Below are 18,681 nucleotides of genomic sequence, written 5' to 3'. Positions count from 1 at the left end.
TACTTTCGCTTCAAAGAGTTAATCAAAACCATCCCATGTATTAATTTTTTACACAAATGTATCTATAAATCATAAAAGATATCTAATTTAAATCAAAACATCAATTGTATCCGTAGAATAAATCACAAGAGATATCTAATTTTTTTATAAATAAAAACCCAAGCAATCAATTATGTGAAGTTATCTCAAATCATCAAATGTATCATTGGATCACAAAAGATATTCAAGAACCACTTTACAAATTGATTAGAAGTAAAACAATAGAAATATTAAAACTTAATAAAATTGGATAATATTAACTTATATGAAAACAATGTTGCTCTTCATCGGTGAGGCTTCATCCTCAACCTTAGTTGAGAAATTAGCTACACATAACTATAAAAATAAATCCTAAACCTAAAGAAAAACTAAGCTAAAGGGGAGAAAAGGTGTAAAATTTTGTTCTTGGTCTCCAGCTTCATTTTCTTGAGGCTTAGCAGTCTATTTATAGGGGTTTCTAGGGTCTTAAACCCTAAAAACGGTGGCCGGAACGTGTCTAATAAGTGGTCCGGCCAGATGGATCTTTTTAGCGTCTTGACATGCCTCTCGAGTGCGCTCGATCGTATAATAGGTGCACTCAAGTTCACTGCCGTCCGGACGGGCCTTCCCGGAGGTTCGGACATCATCGTTCAGACGGCTTGCAAACAACGTACGAACAGAGGCTCTTTTGACCTAGTAAACATCGGAATAAGCAAACTCTCGTGAAACATGACTTTGTAGATCTTTGAGTTAGGTTTCCAATGCCACAAAGATCACTCCAATCTGAGTTTTAAAACTCTAGATATGTCATTTTTATTATGACTCGTCATGTGCGAATCATCATTCGATCCAAATTTGTTGCCAATGCTCCCCAAAGTATCTAAAGTCCCAAAATTAATGGAATGAGTTGTATTTCTCCTTCAGAAAATGAAAACACTAAAACAAAACACCATCAAACAAATAACAATACTAAGGAATTAACATATGCAAATTAAATGGTACAAATATGTAACATTTGACACTCATCATTTATCTCATTAGATTGATATACTAGTGTCTATCCATCTTCGGATTATTATTATTTTTTTAACACATTATTTTAAGGGTTGATCGGCTATGCTAGTAAGTGGTTGTTGCTTTTACCACATGAGGCTTTTAACGAAGTCTTTTTGCCTTTGTATACCGCTTCGTACTTCCTTTAGAGAGGCCCAGATTTTTTTTTTTTTTTTTTTATTGCCTACTGTTTGTTTCCGTTACCATCTTTATATCACTTTTTCCGTTTGGGTTTTGTTGTTGGCAGCACATCCCATTTTATTTGTTTTTGTTCTTGTAACCCTTATTCCATTATTGAATAATAAAAAAAAAAAATTGATGGAATTGAGATTGAGGTGTGGCGTGTAAAAACAAGAAGATGCCTTCCAACTAGTAAAGGTAATTCGAGACCTACACAGTTTGTCAAAGATAGAGGTAAGAAGATGCCTTCCAATCCGAGAGAGAGAAAAAAAGAAACATGCTCCCACTAAAGCTGGTACGCTCTCTGGTCTTGGGAGACACCATTAACAGCCCTTGCCTTCTGACCCAACAGCATCCCCATAAACAAAATGAGAACGACCACCTTGATCGATATGCCCATGATGTCCCTGCCCATCACAATCAAACAACAACTACAAGAAGATGCAAGACCGGCGCTGACAAAGTCACCGGAACAAAGACCCCACTGCTCCTCTTCCTTCCAACCAAAGAGCTCATCACAGACACTTACAGACTCGCCACCATAGCCAGAGACATGGGCATGGACTTATACCCCACCCCATCTCTCTCCCACATCATCTTCGCATACCCATCTTCATCATCATCCCCATCAACCTCCTCCTCCTCATCACCATCATCGCCATTCCCTATATCATGGTCATCCTCTTCGCTCTCTTCCCACTCCTTGCCAAACGACGCCGTTCCCCTCCCATTCCCTTCGCTCTCCACAGCCTCTCTCACCCACCTCCGCTCCTTTGCGACACTCTCCAAAGGCCTCTTCAAGCTAGCCTTTATCAACTCCACCCATTTCACAAGCAAAGCAACCACTGACAGCACTAGTAACTGGGATTGTTGCTCAATCTCTCTATTTTCCCGGCTCACCGGTGATCGAATAGACACCATGGATGCCTTTTCTCGGTCTCTGGCAGGAATGGGCTGGACCCTTTTCAAGACCAAGCAAAACCCATCTACGGATTCCGGGGATAGGCGAGTTTTGGGTGGGAGTTCGGTGTATTTGTTCAGAAAGGTCGAGTCGAACCGGGTTCGGGCGGGGCGGTTACATGGGGATGGTGGGAGTGGTGGGGAGTGTAGAATTAGGGAGTTGAGGTTGCCCCAATTGGATTTTCGGAATGCCCCTTTGAGGATTCTGCAGTACATTCTTCTTATGACTGATGATATCTTCTATCTGGCGTGACACCGGTACTTATTTGATTCAATTCTTGGTTTCTTGGTTTTCTTCTGTTACTTTATTTGCATTCCGTGTACTGGTATGTGCGAATTTGACTTAAATATGGTGAATTTATGGTTTTAGATGCCTGTTTTTTATTTAGCTTTTGGTGTCTTGGTTTTTATTTTCTCCTGTCCTTGCTTGTGGATATTAATATGTAGAAATTGGAGTTCAAGTGTGTGATCTTATGGTTCTAGTGTGGACTCCTTTAAGCTAATGTGTGTCAATGGCTGTCTTTGTTTGGTCTGTGTTGTATTCTAGTTTGAAGTTTTTGAGGAATGATGGACTCTTATTGCCAAAAGAAAAAGGAAAAGGAAAATGCTTTTCTTACAAAAGCATCTTACCAAATTTTCGTAAAGTAGATGTGAAAGCTCCCTCGCCAAGAAATGTATAGCACCCAACCCCACCCTGTGTATTCCACAGGACGGCATGCCTCCCTATCATAGTGCAAGATAAATTTTTCAATATTTTTCTTTTTTGTTTATGACTTTGGTCAAAGGAGAAACCAAAAAGAGAAAGATGAAGCCTGTTTTCCCGTTAGTTTGAATGCTGAGATAGTATTTTTTGCTTGGACAGAGAGTAGTCAAGACAGATAGATGAGAAGTTTGAACTAGTTGATGTGGAATTTAAAATTCCATGGTGGATTCAATTGAATAGTATCCTCGATAGCTGATGACACTGAAAATCCATTGTGTAATGCATTGCTTTTATTGATCAATTTTTCTGTCATCAGTTGTCCCCCAAACTGTATAACCGTCAGCATATATGGTTAGCTAGATTCCTTGACCAAATGGACGATCTGTAAAAAAACATGTTATCTCTAAACGCCATTTGTTGTAGATTTTGACAATTGTCAGTTGAGTTACCCTAGTATGGTTTTTGGCTCAACATCTAAAGAATTCTAAATTAACCAATATATCTAATTGGCTTTGCCCTTTTTATTTTTTAACTCTTGGATTGTGGCGCTACGCACATGAGAGAGAGGCTTGGTGGAGAATTGTTGTGGATGCCAAGTTTGGCTCTAAGTGGGGTGGATGGCATTCTGTTGACACTCCCGGGCCTCATGGGGTGGGTCTTTGGAGGCATATTAGGAGAGGGTGGTGATTGTTTTCTATACATATTAAATTTGATCCAGGAGATGGGTCTCAAAATCAGATTTTGGGATGATGTTTGGTGCGGAGAAACGATTCTTAAGGAAGCTTTTCCAGGCCTATACAACATAGCTAATGCAAAAGATGCGTCCATTGCCGACAATTTGGAGCTTACGGGTGGAACTCTTCAATGGAATGTTAATTTCTTTCGATCGGCCCATGATTGGGAATTGGAAGTGCTAGCCTTGTTCTATACTCTGTTATATTCTCACAGAATGAGTAGGGGAGGGGAGGATAAAATTTGGTGGATCCCATCTAGAAAAGGGAAGTTCGATGTTAGATCCTTCTACAATGCCCTGGTAAGCAAAGAGGCGAGTCCTTTTTCTTGGAAGAGTATTTGGCGCACCAAGGCACCTTCGAAAGTGGCTTTCCTTACTTGAAAGGCGGTGTTAGGGAAGATCTTTACTATTGATAATCTCAGAAAAAGGAATCTTATCATGATCAATAGATGTTGTTTGTGCAAAATTGATGGGGAGACTATTGATCATCTTTTCCTTCATTGTGAGATTGCTCGTTCCTTATGGTATGCCATCTTCAGTCAATTTGGTTTGTCTTGGGTCATGCCTAGCAAGGTGGTAGGCTTGTTTGCTTGTTGGTGGTCGGGAGGTCACTCTAGGAGTGCCGTTGTTTGAAAAATGGTTCCTCTATGCATAGTGTGGTGTCTATGGTTAGAAAGGAACGAGAGATGCTTTAACGATTCTGAGCGATCCTTGGAGGAACTCACGGCCTTCTTCTTCCATACGCTTTACACTTGGATAGCTACTTGGCTCGCTCCCTTAGTTGTTAGCTATCTTTATTTCCTTGTTCTTTTCTCTTCTTCTAGTTAGACGTTTTCCTTGTATACTCTCTGTGTACTAGGGTTGCGCCCCTCTGCGCTTTTGTTATATAAACATTACTTATCAAAAAAAAAAAAATTCCTGGATTGTGTTCAAATAATGAAGGTGTGGGCATTTGGTTCTAGCCTCCATAAGTGGGAAGCATAAGGTGTAAATAACATACATAAAAAATTCCAATGATTTATGGGTAATATAGGAAACACAAATAATTTATTAGAAACTCACTACATCATAAATTAAACCTTGAGATTTTATTGTTGGTTCCACAACTTTTGGCAGATTGGGAGACATTAATCAGCTAAATCAGATATACAGTTCGTCAACATGTTCAACTTACACTCAAAAATATTAAACAAGGCCAATAATATCTTTAAGTTCCTTTGTATTTAGCTTATCAGATTAACTGAGAAAGTATGATTCAGTGCTTGTTGAAGTTGTTCGGGAAAAGGAGCTTGAAGGTGAATGACAACATGGTTGGATTTTGTTAGAAATTTTTCCGGATTGCATGAACTGTACCTTCTTCGACGCGCTTCTGACCTTCAATCTGTATTTCCTGATGCTGCCACGATCGTTGCAAAACAATAAGGGTGTGCTGGCGTGGTCTCACTCTGATTCCTAAGTCAGTTTCTTTGAGAATGTGTATGCCTAAAGCACAAGAATTTAGTCTGAGGTTTGTACCTGGTGGATGCCTATTTATAGGCAGAGAAGTTGAGTTAGACCTGGATTAGGTCTCCTACTTCAATTCGACCTGGAGTGTAAAGGAGATTGATTTGGGTCTGGACTCCTATTCCAATTCAACTTGGAATAGGACTGTTTACACCGGATTCTTCAGAATAGTAGAGAGTTTGAGTTGGACCCAAATTGTACTTCCTACTTCAATTCAACTTGGAGCAAGAGCCCAATCCGGACTCTTCGGGATAAGATCCAGTCCTGGAATATCAGGGATTGAGACCCAATAACATCCTTCCTAGGATTTCAAGATAAAGATCCCATATCTTCTGTATCTGAGATGCCTCGGTCTTGTGTTGCCAGGATGTATCTATCCTGGGTTTTGCCTGTAGTGGCTGAATCTTCGTCCCGGGATGTGTCATATCTCGAGACCTAATCTCAATGTGCCAACCTGTCATGTCCTCCCGGGATGCATCTATTCTGAGAGTGACACAGCGAGTATTCTTCACGTTCTCCTGGGATATGCCCATCCCGGAAGTCTTGGTATTTGGACTCTGCATTTTGGCAGCTCTTCGTGGGCTGACATTGGCCTTGAAGCCTGTGACTCGTCTAATGGGCTGGTTGAGTGGTATTATTCCAAACAGATTTCATGATATACTTTAATCTGATGTGTACTCTTGACAAGCATATGCGAAAGGAGTGTTGCACACCTTTACAACAAGAAAATGCTGTAGGTCCCAGGTATGTTTCTGATTTTAGCCTTGCGCTTATATGTTGCATCAAGTGCTTTGAGCTACTACTCGTAGTTCACTTGAGACAAGGCCCCCACTTGCAATTTGGACATTCATCAGTGAACCTTAGTTCTAGTGGTAGGCTTTCATAATTATATTCTTGTGTTGTGCAGATCAAGTTTGACCGTTTCCCTGGTTTTAGAGACGTGGGCATGTAATTATTGCCCCCATATTTAACCCATGACAGTGTCTTCATATCGCCATGTCCGCATACTTCATTGCCTTCCCTCATCATCATCTCATAATACTCATTATGCTGCGGCTTTACCCCTTCCTATCTTTTCTCTTCCTTCTTCACAGCCTCTATACTTCTTTATGCTCTTTGGCAATGCATAGAAGTTTTCTTCAGGCTAGTGTTAATTTTTTCACTTTTACTTGTACCCCAAATGTGAAATTGGAGATTTTTGAGGATGAGGGTGCTATAATTGATATAATGGAAGGAGCCATATTGATATGAAAGCAATCCACCTCAATACTTTGGTTGGTTATGGCCATAATTGGATGAGTCTTCAAGAAGGCAGACTAGAACCAGCTTTAATGATGATGATGCCTATACCTCCTATGGAGTATGGAATTGTTGTGGAAAGATTTCCTGTTTAGGACTGCATTATTAAGGAGTCTGCAGTACAGTTTACTTATAAAAGGCAAAAAGGAAATTAAAGAAGATTTTTCCATACAATTTTCAAGTTCTGATTGATATTTTTATTGTGTATAAACAGGTTTTTTTATCTTCTGGATTTTGGTCTTGTTTCTTTGGTTGCCTTGTATTTCTCATCGGCTAATCTAGAATTGGTTCATAGAATTTGTTGTTTTGTTTTGAAAGTAAATAAGCAGTTGCTTTGTCTGCGTCTACAATGCAGGGTTTGGAACAAGAAGAAAAGGGTCTATCTGAAATTTGGAAGTCATCTCATTCCTCCTACTAACGAGTTTTCTTCGTCCACCCCTCGCGCGCGCGCACTTGCATTTTTCCTTGACACGCTGTGTGGTTCACCAGCTTTAGATTAACTTTTATAATATCACATCCATACTTGTAGAATGTATGTATCTCTCTATATATCTTTTTGTGATCATTTCTTCTTTTCCCTCCCGTTTTTGATTACTTTATTTTGTAATATGTACAACTAATTTGTTAATACTTGTAGGGAAATTATGATAAGTCACCGACCTGCTTTTTGCGATTTTGACTTTAAGACCCATGTTTCTAATTTGATGATTTCGAGACCATAGTATGGGGTCACTTTATTTATTTATTTATTTTTATATAAGTATATTAAAAAAGAACTACAACCAATAACTACAAGAAAGAGTTAGACAACCTAACAATAAGCCACAGAACAACCAAACCAAAGTAAAAAGAAATTTAAAGGTAATGCATCAAATGAATAAGGGGGGATGTTTTTAGTTGATGTGTCAAATTTGACTGAATGAGGTTTTGCTCCACATTGGGGATGAAATGTATTCTTTAGGGCTTATTTTGATCATGTTTTATTTTTCACTATTTTTTGAATATTTGTTCGGGTGTTTTTATACCAAACTCTAATTTATTTTTAACCCAACTCTAATTTTTTCAACCCAACTCAAAATAAAATAAAATAAAATAAAAAACGATAAAAAAGCAAAAAAAAAAAAGAAAAAAAAAGGGGGTGCCAAACTAGATGTCCGATAGCGGATTGGCCGCCCTCAAATTGAATGGAAGTGGCTAAGCCATCCCCGAGCGGTTTCCGTCAGCCACCACGAAAGCCACCTAGGGTGGCCGATTCACCACCATTAGCTTTACGTGGGGCCAAACCATTCTCAAACACCTTTTGTTTGGCCATCCCTTTCATTTTTTTTTTTTAATTTATATATATATATATATAATTTTTTTTTTCAATTTAATTCACGTTTTCAAACATCTTTTCTAATTTTGTTTTATATTCTTCCATCCAAACATATTTTTTTTTTAAAAAAATAATAATAAAAAATCGCACACCTAAACAAACACTTCCATTAAACTTGATGGGACAAAAATGTGAGTCAATACAGTAGCAAAACCGTGTTCTCTCTCACACCTTTTTCTCTCTCTCTGTCTTTTGGGACAGTTTTTATTTTCTTGTAGCTTTTGAGAGTTTCAAAGGGAGAGACAGAGAGAGAGAGAGAGAGAGAAAGTATATGCTGGAATGGATGGAGGCTAACACTTTAGTGAGGAAGAAGAGACAAGGCAGTCAAGCGTTGCTTTCCTCCATTTTTTGGGTTTCACCAAAAGAAATATTGGAATTTATATGAATTCCGCTTTTACTCATTTAACAAGTATGCTTCGACAGTTTGAAATAATCTCATTGTTTTTTTTTTTTTTTTTAAAAAAAAAAAGAGCAGAGGAAATTCCTATAATCTTGACAGCAAGCAGGAAAGACGAAAGATGCAAATAACATGAAGAAGATGAATAGAGTCATTTTCAGATCCGACTAGCTTTGACAAGGGAAGAAGAGGTTGAGAAAAGATTGAAAAATAATAATAATAATAATAATAATATCCAAGAGACATCGATAATATCCAAGGTTTTAAGTTTCAGAAATATTACAATGCCCTTTTCTTACTTCTTTGGGTATGTTCCGGTGGAGGACGTTTCCCGTCAACAATTATGGATCTCTTTACAAATCATATACAATAATAATACACCAATAATCCCATGACTCCCAATATTTCCAACTTCAACAACTCTGTTCTGGGTTTCTTCTTTACCAACACAACAATTAACATAAAGCTACTACCCCTTTAAGAAATTCTCAAATTCCACTATTTCCATGCAATTAACAACTTACAGAAATATTATGCTGACAAAATCATGCCGCATGAGCACCATGTGTTCGCGAAGCCCATATGCCAAAGACAAGAAACCAAAACACAAACAATATTGCCCAGTAGCGTGCAGGTCCATACTTGATTCTGGTCAGCACAAACTGCAAAATTCAATATCAAAATGATCACATTCAAATCCATGGTTGCTACATTCCAATTGGAATTCAGTTACAGCTGCAACTCCATTGTTTGGATCACAAATACTTCAAAATAATAGCTAAAATATTCTGATTATGCATCAATTAATTCACAAAAAGAATCCATGAATCCAAGTAGATGAAACTTAAAGATAGCTAAGAATTTGTAGGAACTCTTATTGGCAGAGAATAAAAAGACAAGCCATATGGCCAATGTTACATATTAGTTATGACTTGCTTTTGGAATCATATTTAAGGTCGCACACAACTTCAGTTCCACAAACCCAACCACAGAATCTGACTTGAATTTGTCAAAAAATTAGGTATAGTAACTTCTCAAACGTCAATCACGTTGAAACCCTATCAAGTATCATCAATGGTGTATAGGGAGAAGGAAACAGGGAGCAAAAGCCAACAAGGGGTATGAACAGAATGAATGAAATTGAGTTTCTTTGAAAGTCAGAGGGGCCCAACCCCTTCTTAACTGATCTCTTTTCTCTTCTCTCTCTCCATCATCTTATCTTTAGAAACTTCTACTCTCTTTCCTCTAGCTGAAAATTCTCAGCAGTTCCACATTTGCGCCACTCCCTTGATCTGAGTTATGACATCTAGAATATAGGAAGCTGATCCTAAGAATTGAGATTGAGGCTGAGGAGGAACACAAGACAAACAAAAGTGGTTTGGACCGAGCTTTGAGAATTTTAAATATCCAAACCAGGTTAAAAAAAAAATGCCTTGGGATTTCGACAATTCCAGTTCCTCATAATTTTAAATGTTTTGGCCTGTCCCCAAAAGAACTTTAATAGTCATTTGCACATTGTTAATCCAAGTGAATTTATTGTTTCAGATGAGGAGACATGAGCATATGAGTGAGTGCATGCACATGTTTTCAAAAGGCCTGAGCTTTCATTTTTTGCTGTGTGGTGCCAAGAGTAAAAAAGGTACTTTTATTACCCAAACTGCTTATTTATATAGAATAAACACATACCAACTCAGGCTTTTGAGCAGAAGCAGTAATATGCTACTTACAAAGCGAAAGAAAACGACAACTGTTAGAGCACAAATGCCTCCAAGGAGAATATGAAGACCACTTCTGGCAGTTTTCTGCATATCAAAGAGGAAAGTATCAAATAAAGCATATAATAAGGACATGATGGTTAAAATGATAAACACAACAAGCACCGATGAAAAACAATATAAACGGATATCCTTATACGTATATAAAAAAATTAAAAAAGAAGCAAGCATTTTCTTTGCAGTTAAAAGCAATAGCTCCTGGTCAGAATTGTACGTATCTGATAACTTAACTGCAATTTTTGCTTTAACAATTAGGATGTAGAAATACAATATATTAGAAGCTTATATAATAATATTCCTATTTTCATTTACCATTTTACAAGATGTCTTGAACATAGGTCACACATAAAGGAAGTATCATACATATAGCAAACAAGTGAAATAAAAATATAAGAAAAATGTAAAATCAGTTCTTGTGGTTTCATTAATTTGTAATCAGCTCCCTATGATTTTAAAATGTTCTTGGAACTCCCTGTGTTATGCAAAAATAACAAATTACTCTCTACTATCAAATTCTGCCAAAATACTTGGCAAATTCTATTAATGTATCACGTTAGATCCATTGAAAGTACCACATGTCACCATAATAAAAAATATATAAAAGATAAAATATAAAAACTAAAAGGAGAAATTTCATTAACCTCCTTGAATTTTCATCACTTTTGCAATCACCACCTAAAGCTCAAAAATACTCAATTTAGTGTACCAAACTTTTAAAAATTTGCAATGCCACCCTATTAAATCCTAAAGGAAAAGCCTTGGAAATTCCTAAATACTTTTTTTAAAAAAAAAAAAACAAAAAGGCAGGAATTCTTTGGTGGGGTGACCCAAACCCACGAGCATGGGTTTGGTGGTGACTGTCGTGGGTCACAACATGACCTAATGTTAGTCATCGAACTAATGATGTAGTTTTTTTTTTTTTTTTTTTTTTTTTTAAAAAAATACAAATTAAGGTAATTTTTTAATTTTACAAGGATATAACTTATAAGGGTCATTTCACAAATTTACCATCTAATTTAGCCACAAACACTAACAAGGGGGTGACATTGCAATTTTTTTAAGTTTGACACACTAAATTGAGAGTTTTTGAAGTTTTAGGGAGTGATTGCAAAAGCGATGAAAGTTTAGAGAGGTTTATTGAAGTTTCTCAAAACAATTTTTTTTTAATAAAAATAAAAATTAAAAACTAAAAGAAAAAAAAAAAAAAAAAAAAAGTGGTGGGGACTTTGATTCCTGGTGTAGCCATTTTTCTGGTTTCCCAACGTCTTTAATGGAGGAAGTGAACGCCCCCACACTCGTGAAGGGCTTTGATTTACCATTAGAGAAATTTGATATGCCTCTTCTGCAAACATAACATCAACATCACCTGAACACTAACAGCAAGATAGCTTTTATTTTTCATCTAGTTAGGTCAAAAATAGCCACAATTTGGTACCAGGATCTCTTCTTCATGCTAGTATTACTAGTTTTGTAATTGAGAATCATAGCAGAGGGCGGCTTGGGGGTGGCAGAGCCAACACTGTCTTCTAGGTCCCACACACTTTTTTTTTTTATATATATATATATAAAAAAAAAAGTTTTTAATTATAATTTTAGTTTATTTTAGTTTTCATTTGTTATATATTTATATATTTTTTTATTAAGGGTGACAAGTGTCGTAATTTCATTAGATCTGACGTAGCACACTAATGGAATCCATCAAGTATTTTTACAGAATTTGATAGTAGAGAGTAATTTGTTATTTTTGCACACCACAAGGAGCTTTCAGAACATTTTAAAACCATAGAGAGCTTATTGCAAATCAGACTAATTAGTGAAACCATAGAAACCGATTTTGCATTTTTTCCTAAAAATATTTCCAAAGACGAAGAACTAATCAAAAGGAAGACGAAAAATCATGACTGCTGCATTATATAAATCCAACCATACACTTTTTAACCATTGAAGCACTTTAAGTTGAGAGAGTTGCTCATCAATAATAAACCAGATAACACAAATCAAACCAAGAAAGACATACATCCCAACACTTGAGATATTTCATAAAACTAACATGCACAACAGGAAATCTCCAACTCATAATGATGTTATTCTAGTACTTCTCGGCTCAAAATATCACAGCACGCAGCAATAGTCAAAAAGTGGTATAGAGCTAAATTTGATTTACAAGAAAATGCAAACTAACGTGATTAACAATTAACACATCTCACCTAGTAATTTTGAGGATATATCTATTGAAATATGCTAGATTTCTCGCTCAAGAAAATCATGCCTAGACTTATTTAATATAAATACATACATAAGGGTATGATAGTGATTGTTCTATGAATATGTGTATTCTTATTATGAATGTATGCATATTAATATGTAAAATAAATCTGGACATGAATTGCTTATCAGCATGCATGCATGTAATTCTGTTTCAAGCATAAATGTATTTATGTAGATAACATAGATCTAGACATGATTTCCTTATAAAAGTGGTTATAGTATGTTAGAGTATATTTTTTTAGTTGTTTTTCGTTTGCTTGTATCTTCCAAGCTGGATTCATATGATGTATATGCTCCAGCTTGAGGAGGAGTATTAGAAGTGTTAGGGTTTGAGTCATTAGGGTTTTGAGGGTAGTTTGGTCTTTATGGTATTTTCCTAATCCTATATAATAGGATGCTTGTATTAAGTTAAAGATAAGCTCCAAGAGCTGACTAACAATACTAACTGCATATGAGATGTCTGGCCTAGTAATAGTGAGATAATTCAACTTTCCAACTACGCGACGATACCTACCAGGATCTTCAAACAATTCCCCTTCATCCTATAGTAATTTCAAATTTGGATCCATTGGAATGTCAACAGGACGAGCACCCAAATACCTGTCTCTTCTAACAAATCAAGTACATATTTTCTCTGAGATACATTGAAGAGTTAGTGTTTGAGTCATTAGGGTTTTGAGGCTAGTTTGATCTTTATGGTATTTCCCTAATCCTATATAATAGGATGCTTGTATTAGGTTAAAGATAAGTTGAATAATATAATAGCCTCCGCCTTTTGTGTCTATACCGTTCTTACAAACTTCAACATGGTATCAGAGCTTGTTTCGTTTCTGGGATAATCTGTCCTTGGGTTTTTCTCTTGTTGGCAGCAGCACTGCCCGTGTGGGCAGCACCTTTGTAGCAGTTTATTTTTTATGTTTTATGGTTACCGAAATACCTCCGGTGGGAAAAAAAAAAAAAGTTGCCAGTGTGATTTTGTGATGTTGAAAAGTTACTGTGGCCCTCTATTGGTTCTGTAGCCACTGTTTTTGGAGTGGCCGGAGTGGTCTGTATTCTCCGGCCAGCTCCAGCGAGTCTCCGGTGAAGGTCCGACGAGCCTTGATTGTTTCTGTTATGTTTTTCACTATTTTAGGTATTGCCGGCATGTTCTGTCTATCTCCGGCGAGTTTCGGCAATTTCCAGCTAAGTGTTTTTTTTCCCAGTAGTTGTTTTCCGGCGAAACTTGTTAGTTAATCATGTGTTTGTTGTTGGTTGTTGGTTGTTGGTGATCGATGTATCTGACCAGCCTTGGATTCTACGGCGAGAACCGATCCAATGTTGTGATCGATGTCGACCGGCCTTGGTGTTTTACGGCGAGAACCGATCTCTAGATCGATGTATCTGACCGGCCTTGGATTCTTTGGCGAGAACCAATCCAATATTGTGATCGATGTGTCCGACCGGCCTTGGTGTTTTGCGGCGAGATGATCAAACCTTGGTTGTTCAAGTTTCCAACGAGTTTTCGACCGGCGTTGAAGTTTTATTTAATTATCTTGTTGTTTGTATTGTGTACTCCAAGTTGTTCCAGCTTGAGGGGGAGTGTTAGAGTATGTTTTTCTAATTGTTTTTCGTTTGCTTGTATCTTTCAAGCTAGATTCATATGATGTATATGCTCTAGCTTGAGGGGTGTGTTAGAAGTGTTAGGGTTTGAGTCATTAGGGCTTTGAGGGTAGTTTGGTCTTTATGGTATATAGGATTAGGGAAATACCATAAAGACCAAACTACCCTCAAAGCCCTAATGACTCAAACCCTAACACTTCTAACATAGTAGAAACTATATTATTCTCCATTAGGGAAATTATACAATTAGAAAATACAGTGAAGAAAAGTAGGGAGTACTGAAGAAAATAAACAAAGGGATTATTTTTTTTCAATTTTTTAGCTATTAAAAAAAGGTGGAGAGAAAATAAAGAGAAGAAGGAAAATGAAGTTTCAGTCCTCTCTTCCTTACACCCAACATTGTCTCCAGATCTGACCTAGTCTGAGAGAATATTTGGTGGGCCTGAGAGGAAAATGAGGGCATCTTTTCCTCACATTCCTTTTCTTTTCTGCCACTTTTGACAAACCAAACATTCTATTCATTTCCTCAGAAATGAAACAAATGTGGTGTTAATGCTTGGTTGTGTCTAATAAATAAACACCAATTTTTACCACTTGCTAGTTAATAGAAATTCTGGCAAGCATTTACACAAGCCTGTACAGGAAACAATATTTGGCAACGTTAGCTTATTACAAATTAATGATTTGTAAAGTGCCAAACAGAATGTGGCAACTCCAACACAGAATGACATAACAAATAGATGAAGTGATATTCCAACAATTCCTATCATTTCCATCACTTGCCATGTTCATTTTGAATGGCAAAAGGTGCCTATACTCGTGCAAGTATTTTAATACGGACCAAAGAGTTAAAATGTCTCTACACATAAGATGAGCTAATAACCCTATAAATTGAATTTCAACGTGAATGCGAAGTTCCCTGTGTGCACTATATTCTTAATAAACTAAAAAGAACACTTAATCTAACATACCTTCCCAACACGAGGGGCAATGAGCCATGCAAGAGTAACAGTAAGAAGCCCTGTAGCAAGTAGAATCCCAGTACCTTCCACAGCCCACTTAGTTGCAGGATTTTCATCAGGGACAACATCTTCAGAGACAGTATTCACAGGTTGTTCAGATACAACCTGTGAAACTGCAGCAGAATTATTGTAGTTAATATTATTGTATGGATTAAACCACAATGAAATCTCACTAAGCCGCTGCCTTCGAATAGCAGCAACAGCATCAGGATCCACGCCTGTACTTGCATACACCAGTGCAGGAATGGGTTCTCCACTAGCAGTCCTTTCTCTCAATGCTTCATATTCTTTCAAGGAACCTACAACCTTCTTGAAGTCAGCAGTTCTAATATTTTTTGCAACATGTCCACAGATTTCACAAATAGTGGATCCATGGTTTACAAACCATTTTAGAGCACAAGCATAGTGAACTAAACCAAGGTCATTTTTGCAAGAGCAACCAAGCTCCACCAATGAGTCTTGATTGTAACATGAACCCATCTCCATGTCAGTATTACAAATGAAAACCTCCCCATCAGGACTAATAAACTCCACAAGCCCAGCTTCTCTGCCAACATTCTTTTTGAGGGATAATTTACTTTCAACGTCTTTCAAAACTTCCTTGTTGTCAGGCTTCACCTCCCCATAGCTTTTACTTGCTTCTTGTAGTGGAGAAATGATTCCCAGAAATCCTAAAGCAACATCCCCTCTTTTGTCAGATTCAGCACATTGGCACACACGACAGGCTGGCAGGCCTGCCTCCCTGTCTAGACTATCGCGTGGCTGAGTCCCTAATTCTTCACTCTCGATGGATAAGCAATCCTCATTGCTGACTCCATCCTTTATTGTATGCAACAAATTTTCCTTGCCCATCAAATTAATCAAATCTTTGGATTCCAACACAAAACTTGCATATCAGATTATTGCACTATTTGGCTTCAATATATTCTACTTAATCAAGCTCAGGAGGCCAATGTTCCCATTGTGTGTTTCTATGGCAAAGACAACAAGCACTACTATTGCAACAAGAAATTGACAAGTAAATAAATCTTTTGTTCCAGCTGTAAAAGAAACTCAAGACTTTTAGCATAACTTAAGGCAGTGGTGCAAGTCAAGAAGATGGAGAAATACACATACAGAAGAATATTCCCAACTTCCTATTCCCACAAATTCCTGTTTCAGAAGCACAATGACATGAAAATCCGTTATTCTGTGACTTGAGGCACATCAATCTCCATAGCACCTTTATTAAAAGCTCTAGTTGATGCACTGACATGTGAAAATGATACCATCATTAGGAATTAATAATTACAGCATCCAAATGATCCAATGATCCAAAAAAAAAAATTGAAAAATAAAAAAAATAATAAGAGAATATTATATCTTGAGACTAATACTCTCATCCAAAATTAAAAATGTCTCCTAAAAAATAAAATTTTTAGAATTAGGTCACTCTAAAAGCTGGAATGGGACATGCTTAAGTAAAAAGCTGTCACTTTAGGACTGTTTCAGACAATTATATAAATCAAGATCAACCATGCAAGCAATCTATTTAGAAGCTTCCTGACTTAGAAGTAAATACAAAAATGTGGCAACATACAAAATTCTACCTTACCAAAAGACGTCCTTTAAGCAGTGAGACTTCAAACCATCTTATTTGGGCCAAGATCACTATATTGAACTAGGATAAGATAAATTGTACCTCTCTTAACACCTCAACATGCATTAATGGCAGTTTAACCAATAAGAAAAGCATGTCAAGTAATAAGTTAGAGAAGGTTCACCTTCAAACCCTTTCATCGCTGACACTGTCAACTCAAATGACATTTACAATCTGAAATAAACGATGATATATTTTTCTAATTTTAAGCTTTTGTGCTTAATAATCAATTTATGCACATTAACATTAACATCTAATTCCATTGAAGAAGGGACCAAGATACAAAACATGGGACAACATATATTTGATCGTTAACTTTTCAATCAAATAATGTAGCGATTCAAGAAGGTTCTCATGAACACGAAAGATAGCTTGTTAAAGGTAGAACGCATCTGGAAATTCTAGATATATCATTTCACTAACACCGTAGAACAAATTCAGTAGAAGAAGAAGAGATATACAAATCTCAGGAGCTGAATTTACATATTTAAGTTGAAGTACACAACCCGCGCGCACACACACACTCTCATTGCAAAGCTTCAGAAACAGCACTTACAGCTTGTGATGCACGCCATTAAATCATAAGTAATCTGAACGATCAAATATCTCAAAATTCAGGCAATATTATTGTAGAATTGAAATGGGCAAGCGGCAATTTACCTAGTACGGATCATATTTCATAGAAATGAAAAGAAATGGAAAGAAGGCAATAGATCACACTCGTGAACAAAGCCAATAACACAATGAAGAAGCAGAAATCATGGAATGAAGTTTAATCTATTCTCAACCGGACGAGATCGCTCTGTACAGAACGGAAATAAACGAAAGTAAAAGAAAACGAACCTCTCTCAATACACGCGCCTGGCTTTAAAGAAGAAATGGCATCAGATACCCAGATCGATCACCATAATAAACCAGAAGTGAAACAATTCTCCCTCTCTCCCTCTCTCTGTGACTCTGTCCTTTCCGGGTGGAGCCTTCCAGTGGACGTCACCATTCAACCGAGGCTACGTGCACGGCCGGCTCTTCCCATTAGGCAACTTTTGCCTTTTGCTTTTGCCGTCGCGTAAACCCTCTATGTAGGGTGAAAATATCCGTCGATAATAACCGCCCGTATCCATTATTTGTAAAAACTATACACATATCCGTATTTTCTTTATATATAATGTAATATATATTATACATTTATATTATATATATATATATATATATATATATATATATATATATTATACATATTTAATATATATTTAAGTTTCAAATTCAAGCCTTGAACCATCTTTTTTTTTTTTTTTGTAAGAGACACAAACACAAACACAAACACAAACAGAGCAAAAATAACAAGAAACAAAACTAGTAGGGGGGATGGATCCTTCCCACTACAAATGGAAAAAGATGGGGAATGAGGTAAGTGAGTGGGAATGCAGCGGGAATGAACTCTAGTCGCGGCTCAATAAGCTACAAGGTAAGCGCAGAAGTTTGCACTTCTGTGAACTTTTTTTGTCTTCCAAGAAGAAGATGGGGGAATCATAGCAATGGAGTCGGCAATAATGTTCTCAATTTTCCAATCTTGAACCAGGGACCAGTGTTGGAGCGACATGATGACAATAAAAGAGTCACCTTCCAAAATAAAATCTAAGATATTGAGAGAGATTGCCAAAGAGACAGTAAGAGACATGGCCAAAGCCTCCCCATAAGTGGGGTCACATGGAGGACTAATCTTTGAAAGTGCCTTAATTATTTTGCCACTTGAATCTCGACAGACTGCACTTTGAGCATAAAAAGTGTCTCTCACAGCAGTATCAAAATTAATCTTGAAGGAATTTGCTGTAGGAGGGAGCCATTTTTCCGTATGTGAAGATGAGAGTCCTTTCCAAGCCAAGAGGTGATCCAAAGAAACTTTTTTAATGATCCGAGATAAAGAAAGAGCATCTAGAATAATTCCATCATGAACCGCCTTGCTCCTGTTAAACCACAGCAAATCACAAAAAGTAGAGGCAAAAATTTGAAAAAGGTGAACATCCGATTTTTTTGGTAAACCAAGATACAAAAAGGGGTTGAGAATACAATTCAACCAATCTAACATACTATATTTGACCAAACCAAAGAGTTTAAAGGCCAGAAAGAATCTCTCCAAATAATCCTTGCAAAACTGCG

At 36.9% G+C, this 18,681-nt stretch overlaps 2 protein-coding genes across 3 annotated transcripts; one reads left to right on the top strand and one right to left on the bottom strand.

The window, feature by feature from the left end:
- Positions 1 to 1,461: 1,461 nt before the first annotated feature.
- Positions 1,462 to 7,160, top strand: LOC132165937 (uncharacterized). Its single transcript, XM_059576649.1, has 2 exons — positions 1,462 to 2,469; positions 6,805 to 7,160. Exon 1 carries the CDS (start codon positions 1,529 to 1,531, stop codon positions 2,462 to 2,464), a length of 936 nt encoding a protein of 311 aa, XP_059432632.1. The 5' UTR covers positions 1,462 to 1,528; the 3' UTR covers positions 2,465 to 2,469; positions 6,805 to 7,160.
- A 1,253-nt stretch (positions 7,161 to 8,413) lies between these two features.
- LOC132165419 (uncharacterized) lies at positions 8,414 to 17,615 on the bottom strand. Of its 2 annotated transcripts, none has more exons than XM_059575967.1 (4): positions 17,368 to 17,615; positions 14,835 to 16,133; positions 9,949 to 10,023; positions 8,414 to 8,883 (listed from the first exon to the last, which is right to left on the bottom strand). In XM_059575967.1, exons 2-4 carry the CDS (start codon positions 15,735 to 15,737, stop codon positions 8,767 to 8,769), a joined length of 1,095 nt encoding a protein of 364 aa, XP_059431950.1. In that variant the 5' UTR covers positions 15,738 to 16,133; positions 17,368 to 17,615; the 3' UTR covers positions 8,414 to 8,766. The 2 variants fall into 2 exon arrangements, with proteins under 2 accessions (XP_059431950.1, XP_059431951.1); XM_059575968.1 differs by having other exon boundaries at positions 14,835 to 16,037.
- Positions 17,616 to 18,681: the final 1,066 nt, after the last annotated feature.

The sequence above is a fragment of the Corylus avellana genome, chromosome ca11, assembly GCF_901000735.1.
Source record: "Corylus avellana chromosome ca11, CavTom2PMs-1.0".
Classification (NCBI taxonomy): domain Eukaryota; kingdom Viridiplantae; phylum Streptophyta; class Magnoliopsida; order Fagales; family Betulaceae; genus Corylus; species Corylus avellana.
The sequence above is the reverse complement of the archived record's forward strand: the minus strand, read 5'-3'. Positions and strand labels throughout refer to the sequence as shown.

What these genes read in the sequence shown, in the direction of transcription:
- LOC132165419 (XM_059575967.1), bottom strand. Translation starts at nt 15,737, where the DNA reads ATGGGCAAGGAAAATTTGTTGCATACAATAAAGGATGGAGTCAGCAAT. An exon ending in TTGCCCCTCGTGTTGGGAAG is followed by an intron (nt 10,024 to 14,834) that starts GTATGTTAGATT and finishes TTTGATATGCAG; the next exon opens with AAAACTGCCAGAAGTGGTCT. An exon ending in TTGTCGTTTTCTTTCGCTTT is followed by an intron (nt 8,884 to 9,948) that starts GTAAGTAGCATA and finishes TGAATTTTGCAG; the next exon opens with TTTGTGCTGACCAGAATCAA.
- LOC132165937 (XM_059576649.1), top strand. Translation starts at nt 1,529, where the DNA reads ATGCTCCCACTAAAGCTGGTACGCTCTCTGGTCTTGGGAGACACCATT.